The sequence below is a fragment of the Magnolia sinica genome, chromosome 19, assembly GCF_029962835.1.
Source record: "Magnolia sinica isolate HGM2019 chromosome 19, MsV1, whole genome shotgun sequence".
NCBI lineage: Eukaryota > Viridiplantae > Streptophyta > Magnoliopsida > Magnoliales > Magnoliaceae > Magnolia > Magnolia sinica.
In genome coordinates this window covers 16,292,873-16,308,817 of record NC_080591.1, presented here as the reverse complement: position 1 = coordinate 16,308,817, position 15,945 = coordinate 16,292,873, and the positions used below count along the sequence as shown (strand labels likewise).

At 40.9% G+C, this 15,945-nt stretch overlaps 2 protein-coding genes across 4 annotated transcripts; one reads left to right on the top strand and one right to left on the bottom strand.

Moving 5' to 3' along the window:
• Positions 1-590: 590 nt before the first annotated feature.
• LOC131234914 (uncharacterized) lies at positions 591-7,391 on the top strand. Of its 2 annotated transcripts, XM_058231917.1 has the most exons (4): positions 620-745; positions 3,328-3,560; positions 5,741-5,816; positions 6,672-7,391. In XM_058231917.1, exons 3-4 carry the CDS (start codon positions 5,748-5,750, stop codon positions 7,260-7,262), a joined length of 660 nt encoding a protein of 219 aa, XP_058087900.1. In that variant the 5' UTR covers positions 620-745; positions 3,328-3,560; positions 5,741-5,747; the 3' UTR covers positions 7,263-7,391. The 2 variants fall into 2 exon arrangements, with proteins under 2 accessions (XP_058087899.1, XP_058087900.1); XM_058231916.1 differs by lacking the exon at positions 3,328-3,560 and having other exon boundaries at positions 591-745.
• Positions 7,392-11,634: 4,243 nt separating this feature from the next.
• On the bottom strand, positions 11,635-14,164 carry LOC131234916 (gibberellin-regulated protein 9-like). 2 transcript variants are annotated; one of them, XM_058231918.1, is made up of 4 exons: positions 14,027-14,164; positions 13,531-13,557; positions 13,124-13,181; positions 11,635-12,080 (listed from the first exon to the last, which is right to left on the bottom strand). In XM_058231918.1, exons 1-4 carry the CDS (start codon positions 14,084-14,086, stop codon positions 11,899-11,901), a joined length of 327 nt encoding a protein of 108 aa, XP_058087901.1. In that variant the 5' UTR covers positions 14,087-14,164; the 3' UTR covers positions 11,635-11,898. The 2 variants fall into 2 exon arrangements, with proteins under 2 accessions (XP_058087901.1, XP_058087902.1); XM_058231919.1 differs by lacking the exon at positions 13,531-13,557 and having other exon boundaries at positions 14,027-14,113.
• Positions 14,165-15,945: the final 1,781 nt, after the last annotated feature.

Below are 15,945 nucleotides of genomic sequence, written 5' to 3'. Positions count from 1 at the left end.
CGTGGATAAAATAACTACATCACTTTGGCCCCACGGAGCCCAATCCGAGTCCTCCTAGAGTGGTCTGGCGAAACTGATGGACGGATGGATTTACGTCGGACATCGCGGTCTCCCCCCCCCAATTGCTTCCAGCAACAGAAACATACGTGCACAGGAAATTCACGTCGGACGCAGATTGCGTACTGAGTCAACTCTGTAGGTCCCACCGCAATGTATGTGTATTATCCACACCGTCTATTCATTTTATCACATCATTTTAAATCATGAGCCCAAAATTGAATCACATCCAAATCTCAAGTTGACCACACCACAGAAAACATTAGGGATAGTGATATCCACCGTTAAAACTTTCCTAGAGTTCACGGCGATGTCTCTGTCATCCAACGTGTCACGCCGAATCAAGGAAGACACGAATATCAGCTTGATCGGAATCTTCTATTGCCCTCAAAATATTTTCAGCGGTAGGCGCTCAATCCGCATTGTTTCCTTTGGTGTGGTCCACTTGATCTTTCGAAATTCTTCAATTCCGAAATATGGACCAAAGATAAGATGAGCTAGAAAAACGGATGGACGGCGTGGATAAGGCGCATATATCACAGTGGGCCCCATAGAGTTTACTTATAACACCTCGCAATCCTCGTTCATTCGCGTCCACCAAATAAACGCCTGAGAAAGGGGGAAAAAACGAGTGAAAAACGGAAAAAACAGCTCTCTGGTTCCTTTTGTTGGGAGAAAATCTCTCGAGGTATTTTGTTACCGCTTTTACTCCGAAATCTTGCAATTATGATTTTTTTTTTTTAAATCGCTTTTTTTTTTAGTGACGATTGCTTTCCAAAATGCGATTTTGGTATATTTTTCGGTGCGTTTGGTTGCACGAGATCATGAAATTTCATGATTAATCAGTCTGATTTGGTGTAGCCAAACGCAACCTTCATATTTAAAATCTGTGATTCCGTAAGAATTTCCTATATTAGATTTTCACTGTGGATATGTTTTTTTTTTTACACTACCATATCATTTCCGTCGCGATTGGATGCACTATTGATTAGAATTGTAATTCTCAGTCTAGTGGAGTGGAAGTGACCAAATTGCGATTTCCTTAGTATTTTTAATTGAGAGTGTTTGTGCTACGAATAGTGACCATGCTACTTGCTTTGGAGTTGGGCTAGAAAGGAATGCAAATGCAAAATGGGGGTGAATTCGTCAGTACTGATGCTAGTCTGAATATTTGGAATCCAATCCACTCGTGCTTCCAAATGCAGCCTTATGGTGTGGATGTTCAATTGAACTGAAGTGCAAGGCGTGTTTCAAGTTGGACTTGAAGTAATTGCGATTAGTATGCTTTTCTTATCTAGCCACAGTTTGGTAGTTTAGCCTTTAGAGAAATTGAATTATAATGTTTCAATTCAATTGGACATCCAAACAAGGTAGTAAAAAATGATCATATAACGGCTGTTTTGTAATAGTAATGGTTGTGCCCATTACTCAATGTGGGACTGTAATGCTGGATTTGAAGAAAACGGCGAGTAATGTGCCTGTAACGGCCATTACAAGCCTGTAACATGCTGATATAGGGCTGTAATGGACCGATACAGGCTCATAACAGGATGATATAGGACTGACTCTCTCTCTCTCTCTCACACACACACACACACACACATTAAATCTTTTAAACAAAATTCAACTGTTACAGTGGAGTGCGTACTGACATGGGGTGTGTACTAACAAGCTAACCAAAAAAAAAAACAAAAACGGTCGTTATAGCCCGTATCACAATGGCCATAAGGCTAGCCATTGGGCATTTCAGACACTGTTACCGTTATTGAGTACCTGACATCCAAAGGCACCCCTAAAGATTTCTGATGAGGAAAAAGAGTTGATATTCCTGCGTCAGGTATATCTTTAGCTTATCTTTGATCAAGGTTCTGAATATCAGTACTGGAGGACCGATACACTAGGCTGAAAAATGACGCTACAATGCACTTATCAGACCGTACAGATTGTCACTCTGCATTTCTCAAGCTGGAGAAAATATGATAGCAATCACAATTTGGGGCTATGGGGTGGGGCTAGCTGAAGTTTGATAATTAATTGATCAGCCAAATTGAATTATTACAGTTCAATTCAATTGGGCATCCAAACGCACCCTAAAGATTTCCAAAAAAAAAGAAAAGAAAAGAGAGCTTTACTGAGTGCACATGCGTCTGCAATACAGCTCATGTACATGCCACACACGTGCTAGCATGGCAAATGTGTGAGACTCAATGCATCCATCTGGCTGGTCTGACCTTCTACATGTTTCCCAAAAATATATCTGGTCCAGTCAGCATGTGGGCTGCGATATTAGAAATAGGTGTATGGGTCAGAAAGCTTCAGCCAAGTTTTTTAGAGCTGTACATTTGTTTTACAGACTGTGGCCTACCTGACCGGTGGATCAACCTTATTCTTGGTCTAGGGCATCAATATAGCGGTGTTGTTCTGATGCATGAATTGGATGTTGGACCTATCGTGCCATGCTGGCACATATGTGGGCTGTGCATGAGCTTTATTACACTCACATGTGGGTTTAGCAAAGCTCCAAAAAAGAATTGGTATTTCTTTAGCTTATATCCCGATCACCTCTAAAAAATTCTACAGAAATTACCATCCACAATCAGTCTGGCATGTATGTGTTTTTGTACACGATCACAGAGATATCACAGGCGATGCATAGATGTTTACTAGTAGTTGCTTGTTGATATGGTATTATCATAGTTCTAGTTTTATTAGTGGCAGTTCTGTAAATTCTTGTTTGTTATTGGGCTTGGCATCTTTGTATTGCAGTCCTACAGAGGTAGGACTCAGTTTGCAATTTACAATCCATGCTGTAATCATTTTTCACCGCGAGGGTGCGTGGAATTTGCAACGTTGTTATCTTTTCCAAGAAACTCGCCTAAATACAGTAGTTGCTAAATTTCTAGAAATACCACATCTTTTTTTTTTCTTCTCTTTTCTAACTGCACTAATGGAATTCGATGGCAGTTCGCTTTGCATCAATTCACTACTTTATCCGAATCAAACAAATCAAACTGCTTTGCAGTTCACAACTGTTCAGTTACACCATTCGAACGGGCTAATCTTGGAATAAAGCTTAGCTGAAAGCCTGAAACTGAGTGGACTTGTTTTCAGTGATCTCTGCTATGAGTCAATCCCTCGAAACATGGATTTATATTTATTTTGGGATCGATTTTGAACTTTTTCAGCCATTGGATGAATTGCACTCTGTAACTGAATTTGATTTCCTATGCCAAATTCCCCACTCGCAAGTGTGCCAAAACTCATTTGTAGGTTTGGATCTCCCAGTTCTTAAAGTCACCAAAGTTTTCCAGTAAATAGAGCTTGCATGATTTTAGAGGAGCTTTGACAATGGTCCTGTTTGGGTGCATCTCCAACTAAGACTGGAATTGATTGGTCATCAGCCATGTGCAATTTGCTCAACTAGCGCATCTACAAAATGTGGATGGTGGGAGGTGCTAAAGGCATCCAACTGTAAAATGATTCCCCGAACCGAGCATCCGATGGTAATGACCTGTTATTGTTCCACTTCCGTTCATTTTGGTGGATTCATTTTCTGATGACAATGGATGCATTTTAATTATCAACCCCAATTAATTGGGATAAGGCTTAGATTATGATGAATGGATGCATTTTAATTACCGACCCCAATTAATTGGGATAAGGCTTAAATTATGATGGATGGATGCATTTTAATTCAACTCCTATCCAGATTTTGCAGGATGTGTCAAAATGGCAAACAACTTTAATTTATGAATCTAGGGCATCAAGTTTGGTAACTTATTGAACTGATGTTACAAAATTTACAGATTTTAATGAACCAAACTTGGAAAATTAGATTAAGTAGGCATCCACTTGTAACGGACTGCAAAAGCAGACCTGAACATGACTGAACTACAGTATCACAACCAAATGGAGAAGCACGAGATTCCATGATAAGGTTATCTATCGGTATTTACTTGAGATTTGCTAGCCCTGCACATGTGTATAAGACCTCCCATCGACACACAAGTACATATGCAAACATGGCACTCAGGTGGGTGCAGGATCCAGGCTGTCATCAGAAGGGGTTCTACTGTGTAGATTCCCATGGCCTAGAACTTAGTGTGTACACTCATCTTGAGGGCCACAGATCATGAAACAGATGGCAGCTAAAAAAGCTTGGCCAAGTTCTATTTGGTGGCATTCTTGCAATTATTTGATTGCTTGAGGTTCGAGTGTGTCTAGATGGTGGAAGGTAAAACTTTTAGTTTGTCTGTCATCAATCTTTCCTTCAATTGGACACATTATTGTTTTTGTAAGTGTTCGTTCCACTCATAAACATGCCACAACGCGGTCCCTAATGTAGTCTAATTACAGTTTTCTCATAGCTTCTGTCTGCTCCTATGATGCAATCAATCCTTTGGATTGCAAGTAGTGTGATGAAAGGCAATTTATGTAGGTGATTGCCTAGGCCATCAGATGTAGGTATATTTCTTAGGATATGATGGCTAAACATTTTTAAGTGTCTCTCACATGAAAAGAAGATTAAGCTACCATTGCATGGTTGCCTAGGAAATTGCAACATAAAGACTCTTGATTTAGGGTTTTAAGCTCATGAATTGTGATGGTTCGATCAGTGTGAAATTCAAGACTTTTGATGGTTGCCTCGACCAGATCCATTTTAAAAATTTATTTGCTTAGTATCTTTTTCTATTTTTATTACGTTTATATATATATATATATATATATAGGCTGCGCTCTTTGGCTATTTCAACCATTTTGATTAAATTCAAGATCATCTCCTCATCGAGGCTTTACCATCCTCGATACCCATTGAAATGTTATTTGTTATGTAGTTTATTATTTGAGAAGAGATGTGCCAGGCACCATAAATAGGAATATAAATTTATCCTCATGGAAGCCCTTGACATGCAATGTTAAAACAAAAAGTCAGAAGGGAAAGTGAAATGCTAAAGATGCCCCTTCTCATTTTGATTCATTCACTTTATGCCTGGTTCAGTTTTTGCCATTGGGATAACTTTGGACTGCCAGCTTCTTTGATCAGGATCTGCTCCGCTTGGCGTTAGAATGATTTGGTTTCATAGTTGGTTGTAAAAAAGAGTAAATATACTTAAGACATGATTAAGTTATGTGTGGAAGTTCCCTGTTCACAAGTTCAGCATGCTTCACTAGTGCTGAAACGCTAGTAAGATATGTCAATAACTTCTCATACACATCTCAATTGTATTTTGGGATGCAAGAAAAAGGAAAATATAATCTCTCTTGATGTGTATTCTGGCCTTTGGTGCTTTCCAACATGCATATCTCAGTTCAGTTTGAGGGTCCCATCAACCACCCTTTGGGGGTTCTTTTAATTGCTACTGAAATTACACAAGACTTTTTGTGATTGCTTTCGTCCAGAAATTGCTTCAGAACTTTTCTAGTGGCTTCTTCTTGTGTGGTTGACCTCATTCATTCTGGAACTTTGTAGACCTTGTAGGTTCATCAATCATTCCTTGCCGCAGTTAACGTAACTGTAGTCTTATCTACCTATCATAGTTCTTTTTATAGTCAATGACCATTGTGCTGATTTTGCTTACAAATCTTCATGCCTTCTTCATCTGGTAGAATCTTTTTACCTGTTGTATTGTTGTGTATTTTGTTTATTCTATTTATTTCCTTTAACATTTTCTATGTTTAATAGTGGAGGGATGCTAGGAAAATCATTGGCTTTGCCTTCCGTGACATTTGAAGCTGCAAAATTCTGTTCCCTTTCTTTGGTAAGTCTCTTTTATAATTTCAATCATCATGAATTGCATCTGCTCTGCTTGCTCACATGCATTTTGCACTTTAGATCTGCACAAGAACACTACACACTTGTTTGCAAACTCTTCTCATAATTGAGTGCTTTAGTTTAAGATGACAAAATCTAAGGTCCTCGCCTCATTTTGTTGGATGTGGGATACCCATGTGTTGGAAAAGGATGGGTTATACCCATCGCACAACCTTGGCTTTCAGAAAAGACATTGCCATCTCCATATGTTACACATTAGACAGGCTGTTAGGTGCTCAGACAAGCTAGTGGAATGGGGTTTCCAACCAGAATAGCCTCGTCCTGGCTCCACCCAAGTCCAGCACACTTTGGCCCAGGGTCTGGTTGAAACTGGAGACCGCAGCTTGGTTCCAGAATGAGATTTCAGGTCCAATAACTTATCCGGCTGGGTCTCAGCTTGTCCACATGAAGGTCCAGATGGTCACCATGGCCCGGCTTGACTTATTTAACACTTTTGGGCTGGACATTGTCTGTGTGGGCCTATCCAAGCCCAAGTCTGCTTACTTCGCTTTCTGGCTGTGTTGGGCTTGGACTTGAGCCTGTAGCTCATGGGTCTGGCCTGAACACACTTGGGCCAAGACCGGCTTGGCCCAGTTGCAAACCTATGGTGTACTCTGGCCCACTTTTCCAATGTGTAAAAGATGGGGAATATGGGGATGCCAATCTTTTCTGAATATTGAGGTCATGCTGAGTGATTGGCACCTGTTATAGCAAAACCAACATTCGTGCACATTAGCGCATGCATACATGGTACTGTGTTTGAATTAGAAAGTCCACCTGATTCACACTTTTCTTCTTCCAGTCAGATCTTTCAACTACACCAGCTGTACTAAAACCGAAATCGCATGGCATAATACCAACTGTGCAAACTAATGTTATCAGAAAAAGTGCATGCGGCTTTGTTGATGCATCTAAAAAGTGGGAGTTACACTCAACTGCACAGCCACAGTCAGCAGTTCTATTGGAAGATGAAGAAGAAAAGAAGATGTGGGATGCCTGCAGACAAGCTCTATCTGCATTCAAATTCAGCATTGAGGAGGCAGATGTAATACTGAAGAAAGCTTTTGGGTGGGCCCATTCGCCTTATTGGGGTGAAGAGAGATCGAAAGAAGTTCCAAAAGTTGAATCGGTTAATGAAATGTTGGATTATCTGCAGAATTTAGGCCTTTCAGAGGATGATATGTTCAAAGTACTAAAGAAGTTTCCTGAGGTACTTGGGTGTAGTCTTCACGATGAGTTGAAGATCAATGTGGGTACTCTTGAGAAAGTGTGGGGTATTGAAGGGAAATCCCTTCGGAATCTTCTTCTCCGCAATCCCAAAGTCCTTGGTTATAATGTCGATTGTAAGGGAGATTGTATGGCCAAATGCACTCGCTGCTGGGTTCGGTTTTAGCTAATTCTCATTTGTTCTGATAGAGAGGAAACCATTCTTACCTTTTGGATTACATCATGTATTAAATCCAATATTATTCTATTTTCCATGCCATCATTATTTGTATAGCATATCCAGGTTATTGGAGAACTGTGCTGGCATGTGACAAGTGTTAAGTATGAGCATTTTCCATGGCCATTTCCAAGAGCCCGTGTAAAAGAGGAGAATCGATGTCTACTGGACATCTGATCATAGAATTTTTTTCCAATCTAAGATATAAAATCCAACCACAAAGAAAGCTAAGATGATGATAGCCCAGGTTATTGGAGGTACTGTATGATCGTCATCCTGATAGTATTCATAGTATTGCTGGATCCTTAGTTTGTACAAGTAGGTGGTTTGGGGATCTAAACTGCTGGTGTGATTGGACCTGCTGCTGATGGAACATGCCCCGGAGATCTCCCAGATTGGAATCACTAGCTTGAATGTGGATCAGTTCTGTAGTTCTATTCTTAACTCTCTATTTGCAGGCAAACAATGGAAGTGTCAGCGTTGCCCCGCCGAGGAGATCTTTGGACACAATCAATCCAATGCGATCACCATCTGATTAACCACCTGCACACTAAACCAAGTCCCCACTTCAACAAACTAAGGACCTGAGCATATCCTCTGTTTTAGAATCAAGCAATCCTTCAGGTTCATATGGAGCTCTTCCCTTATAGCAGAAAAAATGCGAGGTATGTGCCTTTTGAATATTTCCTATACGTACTTTTATGGAAACTAGTCGTGGTAATTCTAGGGAATTCTCATATTTGATGCTTGGGACTTGGGATTTCTATTCTGGGACATCTGCAGCTGCAATTTGGAAGAAACTGTTACTAATATTAGGGATGTTTTTGTCAGTGTAATGTCTCTGCAGATAACTTTTCAAGTGTATATCCCAGATGGAAAAGAAAACATCCTCTAATAGATTGGAAGAGCTCCCATCTCATCGAAGCAAGAGAGGCTTAGAGAAGTTGACGATGGTTGCAACCTGAATGGGTTTTAACCATGAAATAAGGTTAGGCGATTGCTCTAAAGGTGCGTTTGGCTGCACTCATAGTTCTAAAACTCTCTGGTTCAACTCAGAACTTGGTTGACACAGCAAGATTTCTAGGTGAGCGACTGTGAAACTCATTGGTGAGAATGACTGCATTTGGCTGCGCTCACAGTTCTAAAACTCTATGATTCGACTCAAAACTTGGTTGACACAGCAAGATTTCTAGCTGAGTGACTGTCAAACTCATTGGTGAGAATGACTAGGTCCCAACTCGACAAGACTTCATCGGGTCAACTTGCTGACTTGAGCTGAGTCACTCGCCTGGTCAAAGTGTTTTCTCTCTAAAACGTAGGCGACTCCGAGTCTCAAACTCACGACTCCAGCCAACAAAGTAGAGAACTCACGACTCCGAGTCACTCGCCTGATCAAAGCTTTCTCTCTCTGAAACATAGGCGACTCAAGTCTCGAACTCACAACCATAGCCAACAAAGTAGACTCTAGCTATCACACTACGTGCTGTTCTCTTGTCACATTACTCACTATTATATTAGTTATCCTAAATATATGCTATAAACATTTTATTTTAATTATTAAATACCGAGTCAAGTCAAATAAAAAGCTGGGTTGAGTCTTTGAATTGACCCAACCCAGCCAGACATTGAGTCAGGTTGAATTTTTGGGTTCTCAAGTTATGGACGTGCTACCTGATTGAATTGTGGTTTTTTAGTCTGATTAATAACCATATTGTGGATTCGTTAGCATTCATATTGAGTGGTGTTGCTTTTAAGTTGGACTAGAAATTAGTATTGTTTAGAAAATCATTAGTATTGGCTGTTTCCTCTTGATCCAACTGAATATTTGTAATGCATTTCACTTGCACGCCAAACCCGGCCTGAATGGGTTACATGTGGTCAGAGCGCATGAACAGGCTCTATCTTCAGTCGTTGCCTCTAAGGTGTATTATGACTGATTGGATCTACCTGAGGCGATCTTCCGGATTTTCATAGACATGCCAAAATAGCTGATAACAAGGAGGCTGGTTGGCAATACTTCTGTAAGTAGCTTTTCTTACCCGTGAAAGTAAAAAGCTACTTTTTAAAGTTAGTTTGGTAAGCACCTTTTCAAAAATAACTTTACACCTTAAAGTTGCTTATAGTCATTTTTTAATTATTTGTTTTTTGTTTTTATTATTACTATTACTATTACTATTATTATTTTCATTCTCTCCCCCTCTTTTCTCATCTCTCTGCATACAAGGCACTCCATATCAAAGGTGACCTTACATGATGGACGACCTACATCAAAGGGGGGGTCCATGTGGACTTCAAACGTGGCTCCACATGATGGGTAGTGGACATTGAAGGTAGCCCCCACATGGTGGATGACCCACATCAAGGTGGGTCCTCATAATGGATGGTCTACATCAAAGGTCAGCCCCTAAAATGAATGGCCCACATTCAAGGTGGCTCCACGTGATGGATGACCCACATGATAGACGATCCACTTCAAGGGTGGGCTCCACATGATGGGCAGTGGACATTGAATGTGGGCCCCACATGATGGCTGACCCACATCAAGGTGGGCCCCACATCAAATGTTGGCTCCTAATGGTGATTGACCCACATTCAAGGTGGCCTTGCATGATGGACATCCCACATCCAAGGTGGGGCCCACTTGATGGAAAGACCACATTAAAGGTGGGCTCTCCATGATAGGCGGGTGGATCGGTCCACATCAAAGGTGGGGCCCACTTGATGGACGGTGGAAACCAAACATACTTTTCTCTCTTGAAAGGGTGGCTTTTAGGGTTAGTTATGTTAGCTATGATTTTAGGTTGTTTTTTGGTGTTTTGATAGCCTCAAAGGGAAGAGTTAGGATTTCTTGTTGTAAGTTTTCTTCGTTCCTGTAATATTCTCTGAATGGTAGATTGATTGTTGCTTTGTGTTATGGTTTTTTCCTATAAGGGTTTTTCACATAAAAAGTTGTGTTCTATGTGTGGTTGCTGTAATTTTTTCATTTTCTCTTATTTGTTTCAATCCAGATTAAGGTGCTTCCACAGGTCTGGTTCTCTAACAAGTCTGATCAGGAGAAATGGACAATACGGTATGGCAAAAGGATAGATCCAACCGATTCTTAGTTTGATCATTCTATAATTTGCTTCACTCTTTGCGGTTGGTAGATAAGCCAGGTTGACTTTCTTAGTGTAGTATTATGGGGCTCCTTTAAAATTGGTAGCTTTTACTTGGTTAGTGGGGAGAAATCGGGTCTTAACCATTGACAATCCAGAAGAGAGCAATGGTCATTCTCAACATTTGTTTGATGTGAATGGGAGATGCTCAATCAATGAATCATTTGTTTATTCATTATCCATTCACACGTTAGGTTTAATTTTATACTTATGTCGTAAGTGAATGTTGTACTTAACAACGAGTTTTCTTATAGCTTAGCATAGAGTGAGTCTTGGGAAGCAAAAGAGAGCTGAGTGGAGATTGGTGTTGTTGGTTGTTCTTTAGATCATATGAGAAGAAGGAATAGAAGATGCTTCAACAATTCAAGTAGCTCTGCCCTGCAAGTGCTCAAGTGCTCAAGTTCTGTGGGGTTTAGGTTTGTCTGGTTGATTGGGCCTGTTTTATACCTGCTTTGAAAGATTTTAATCTTTTATTTGCTTGAGGTAATTTTATGTGCAATCTCAGCACCTCTTTAATAAAATTCTTGTTGCATTATAAAAAAGAAAAAAAAAGAAAGGAAAAAAGAGATGTGTTATACATTGCCCCCATAGAGCAATTGTCACCATTAGGTTGCGAGTTTGCACAAGTAGGGCCCATTCTTCAGGGATCTGACCTGTTGATGTTGTGGGCCATATCATGAGTGTGTCCATGGAGAAAAGTAAAATAAAATAATAAATAAATCTGTAAGATATGAATTAAAAAAGAAGAAGAAAGTTCTAAACTTTTCAATTAATTGCCAGCAAGGAACGGTTAGGAAAGTAGCTACTGGTTTTCATTTTGTACAGTGAGGCCCATGGTTAAATGATTTAGTATATTGATGGAAAATGCCTGTGGATGATCCATGCACCAATAATATCAACGGCCTGGATCACTGATCAGTGGGCCCCGCTTGTACAAAAACTGAACAACCGCAGCAGTGTAATTATACCTCATTTTATTTTAATACTAACTCTTAAATCTTAATCTGAAGCAGACACACTAAAAAGCATGAAATTAACCATTTGGGGCCCACGTTAGAGATGGTCCAATGATTGGAATGGGCTGTGACCCGAAACTCATCCTAGACTAATGTATCCATGTACCATCACCTGAAAGAAAAATCAATGGCTGACATCAGCCCCAGAAATAGATGGTCACGATCATCATTTCAGCTTGATTATTGGATAGTGGGCCATCGAAATACAATAGATGGTACCGATCATCTGATGATAACAAACTTGAGATTAGAGTCACACAGGCTACCACATCTCTTAGCAATTATACCAGCCATTATCACAGAACCGTACAAAAATCTTAATTTCAAACTTCGATAACAAATTATTTAGTGGACCATTTATTCACGATGGTGTAAGGAAATCAAGGCCATTGATATAGGTGGGCCCTTGATGGGTCAAGGACACTTGGGCCTATGTCCATGTGTTTTAAGCTTGGCATAGCACGGACAAACGCTCTTGTTGCCGTAGGTACCCGGTGGGACGCATTTGCACCTCATGCAACATGTGCCACACGCGCGAGTGCACACGTTTTTCCTCGACGACTTCCTGCATCTCCTGGCACATGCATAAGGGCAATCTGACACGAACCAGGATACAAACATGAAGAAAATTACGCCATCGGACATCAGGATGTGAGAATTGCGACATTAACGGTCTGGATCAGGTCATCCTACGCCTGGCTCATTTATCGGAAGCAGATTGCATCCTGCTCCAGGCACGGCTCTGTGGGTCCCAGTGTGATGTATGGATTTTATCCACACCGTCCATCCATTTTTCCAGATCATTTTTGGGTTCATATCAAAAAATGAGGCAGATCCAAGGTTCAAGTGGACCACAGAGTGGGGATTGAAAGCCCACAGTTAAAAACTTCTTGGGAGCCGCAGAAGTTTTCGATCAACCTTATATTTGTTTTTTCCCTTCATCTATGTCTATATGAACTTATGAACAGGTTGGAGGGTAAATAAACATCACGGTGACCCCTAGGAAAGTTTCAACGGTGGGGTGTCATTATCACCGCTGCTTCACTTGAGCTTTGGATCCACCTCATTAATTTCGGTCTCATGCCCTAAAATCATCTGAAAAAATGGATGGACGGTGTGGATAAAACCCATACATCACGGTGGGCCCCACATAGCCCCTGCTTGGACTGTAAGGATTACCTATATATTTGTTGGGTCTCAAATCAAGACCTCTAGGGACTGAAACAGCCACTTACAATCAATGTTTTAAATCTGGACCGGACCAGATGGTCAGACCGGTGTGGACCGGACCGGAACTGGCGGCCTTTCTAGGCCGAACTGATGATGAACCGTTCAACAGGATAGTTTTGGACCGGATTCGCCACAAAACCGGTTCGGGTTCGGCATCCGGTCCAGATTTTCAAACATTGGTTATAAACCAAAGCGGGCCAGATAAGGTGCCAGGTAGGGAGCCTGGGTCTGAGCACCCCACATTTATTATCGGGCCCAAAAAGTCACAAGCCGGACCCGTGGGCCTAAATAGGAGGCCCATATCCAGCCCATGGCAAGTACATCCAATAGCTCAATCCTAGCCGTTGATCACCCTGCCAATATCTATATCATGTTCTAAGAACAAATGGATAAGGTAAATAAGGCATACTGATCTTGGATTTATGGCTTTTGTGGTAAAGAGCTGCTACTTCTCCGTCTCCGTCCACCTGATTTGTAAAACTCCATTAAGAGATATAAGTGTTTATACATTCAATAAATAGGAATTAAGGTAATCCTGACCATTGATTGGTGGTGCCACACCATGGATGGGCCACACTCCAAAAATCCCCTCGATAGGACGGTCCTAACCTTTCGTTTTTTGGGTGTAGAAATAGACGGTTAAGGTCCACATTTAACTAAAAAGAGGCCCAAGAATGGTGGCTAGGATCTTCCTTTCTGGGAGATTTTGGGCCGTGGTTTCTCCACAGCGGAAAGCAGTAGACCAATGGCCTGGATTACTGAACCAGGGGCTCGATGATCATATAAATCCTATTACAAAGAAGGAAAATGACTCACAATATCCAAAGATGCTTCAACAAACACCTGCATTATTTTTGAGCCGTGCATGAAAACATGTTATTACAACGAAGGGCTAATATCAGTTTATATGGGTGGTTTCAACCTACACTCATCAGAGAATGTGTTGGATGATCCAGACCGTCCACTACAATGTCCATCTCTTGGATAGGCCATTAGCCAAAACTCGGATTAATTGAATCGTTTAAGGCTAAAATTGTATTGAACGTCCAGCTAGTGGACATTGTATGCTAGCAAGAGGTCGGCGTTCTAATACGCGTTTCAATGTTCAATCCAGGAGTGGGCATTTCATAATTGGACGGCTGGGATGACTAGCACATTCACCTATGAAGGCGGGTGAAGGTTAACACACTTCACCTATGAAGGCGGGTGAAGGTTAACACACTTCACCTATGTGGTGCAGGTTAGCAAAACCCGTTTTATTAAAATTCAAATCACAAAACCAAGAAATGGGGTTTGTAGATAAGAAATGTACCTGCAGGAGAAAGGAGAGAATGAGGATAGATGAGAGGAGCTTCTTTGCGTGAGTCGACATCGTAGTGATAGTGAATTGAAGAGATGCGGGGCTGAGATTACATATGAGAAAGAGAAAGGGGCGTTTTATAGCGTTGTATGTGCGTGCACACGTGTGCACATGCTTGCGGTCTTTTCGCACGCATAGAATAGGGAAGGAGCAACGATTGCGTGTGGGGAACCTTGGGACCGTTTGGAAGCACTTTTTCAAGGAAGCACAACGTGGTGCATCGCTTAACGTGGGGCCCACCTTGATGACACTGTCCATCCATTTTGCTGGCTTATTTTCGGGCATGAGCCCAAAAATGAAGCAGATCTAAATCTCAAGTGGACCATACCACATGAAACAGTAGCGATTGACCGTTAAAAACTTCTAGTGGGTTACAAAAGTTTTGGATTAAGTTGATATTTTTATTTTCCCTTCATTCATGTGTATATGACCTTATAAACATTATGATGAGCCCTAACAAGTTTTTAATAACCAATGCTTCCTATGATGGTATGAGATTTCAATCTACTTCATTTTTAGGCTCATGCCCTACAATGAGCTGGAAAAATAGAAGGCACGCATATACAATACATAAATCAAGGCGCCAACCATGGTCAGGGCTGCACGGTGTTGAGTGAGGTGTCTTGGCCACACCTAATCTACTTTCCTTCCTTGAAAGGAGGTTTTCGGTAAAAGAGATTCGATATAACCCTATTTTTGCAGCTAAGTTGAATTGATTTTTTCAATATTAACAATCTAGTATTTATTTTGCAGAGTAGAAGATGAGATAAGAATTTACAAAGTGCATCCAAATACACTCCATCCATACAAAAAGCTTTATCTTGAAATATATCGTCATTATTTTCATAGGTTTGATGCATAAATGGATTTGACTTACGTGATTAACACAAGTTTGTTTGCATATAAACAATTTCCGTGTGTTCATGATGTATAGAGTAGCAATGGGCAGTGCTAGGGATGGGACGGGATCGTCTGTCCCAGCCCTAGCCCTATAGCCTCGGCCCATTATTAAATTTAGACTGTTTGATAATATCACTCTTTTCCTTAGAAGGTCTACACACACACACACACACACACACACACTATCCCTTCCATATATTGATTTTGATCATAGAAATGTTAAATTGGATCCAAAGAGCTTTTATATATACTATTCTCAAGTGAGCCGGATGGACATCGGATTGCATCATACCCTCACCCCTCTCCAACCACAAATGGGTAGTGTTGTAGGCGGGCCCGCCATGATGTATTTATTTACGCTGTCCATCTCTTCTCTCAAATTATTTTAACATATATGTACAAAAATGAGACAGATCTAACACTCAATTAATAAGTTTGGGATGGATGGCATTGGATCTGCCTCATTTTTATGCATATACCTTAAAATAAATCAAGAGAACTGATGGATAAGAGAAGGGGTGGACAACATGGATAAACAGATATATCATGGTGGGCTTGCCCACAACACTACCCGTTTGTGGCTAGAGACGGGCGGGGGTAGAACACAATCCAGCATCCATGGACATCACAGGTGTCTTTAAATTATCACTTTTTATAATGGTGACCCACTTGAAGATTGGACCAACGGCTTAGCCCAGGCTATCCATCAATGGGCACTGCGAGACACGGGCCTGGCCGGGCCGGGCCAATCAGCCCCCTTAGAGAGAGAGAGAGAGAGAGAGAGAGGTTCACATGTGATGGCCGGGATTTGTTGGTAGTTACAGGATTTAAAGAGGCAGACTACATACAGTGCTCATGATTCAATCAAATAGACTAATCTTTTTTAATGCTTCTTTTTCCCTTTTATTTATTCATTTGAATGGGAGAAAAAAATACAACTGTTTTATTCGTTTCTTACGTGATGGCGTAAA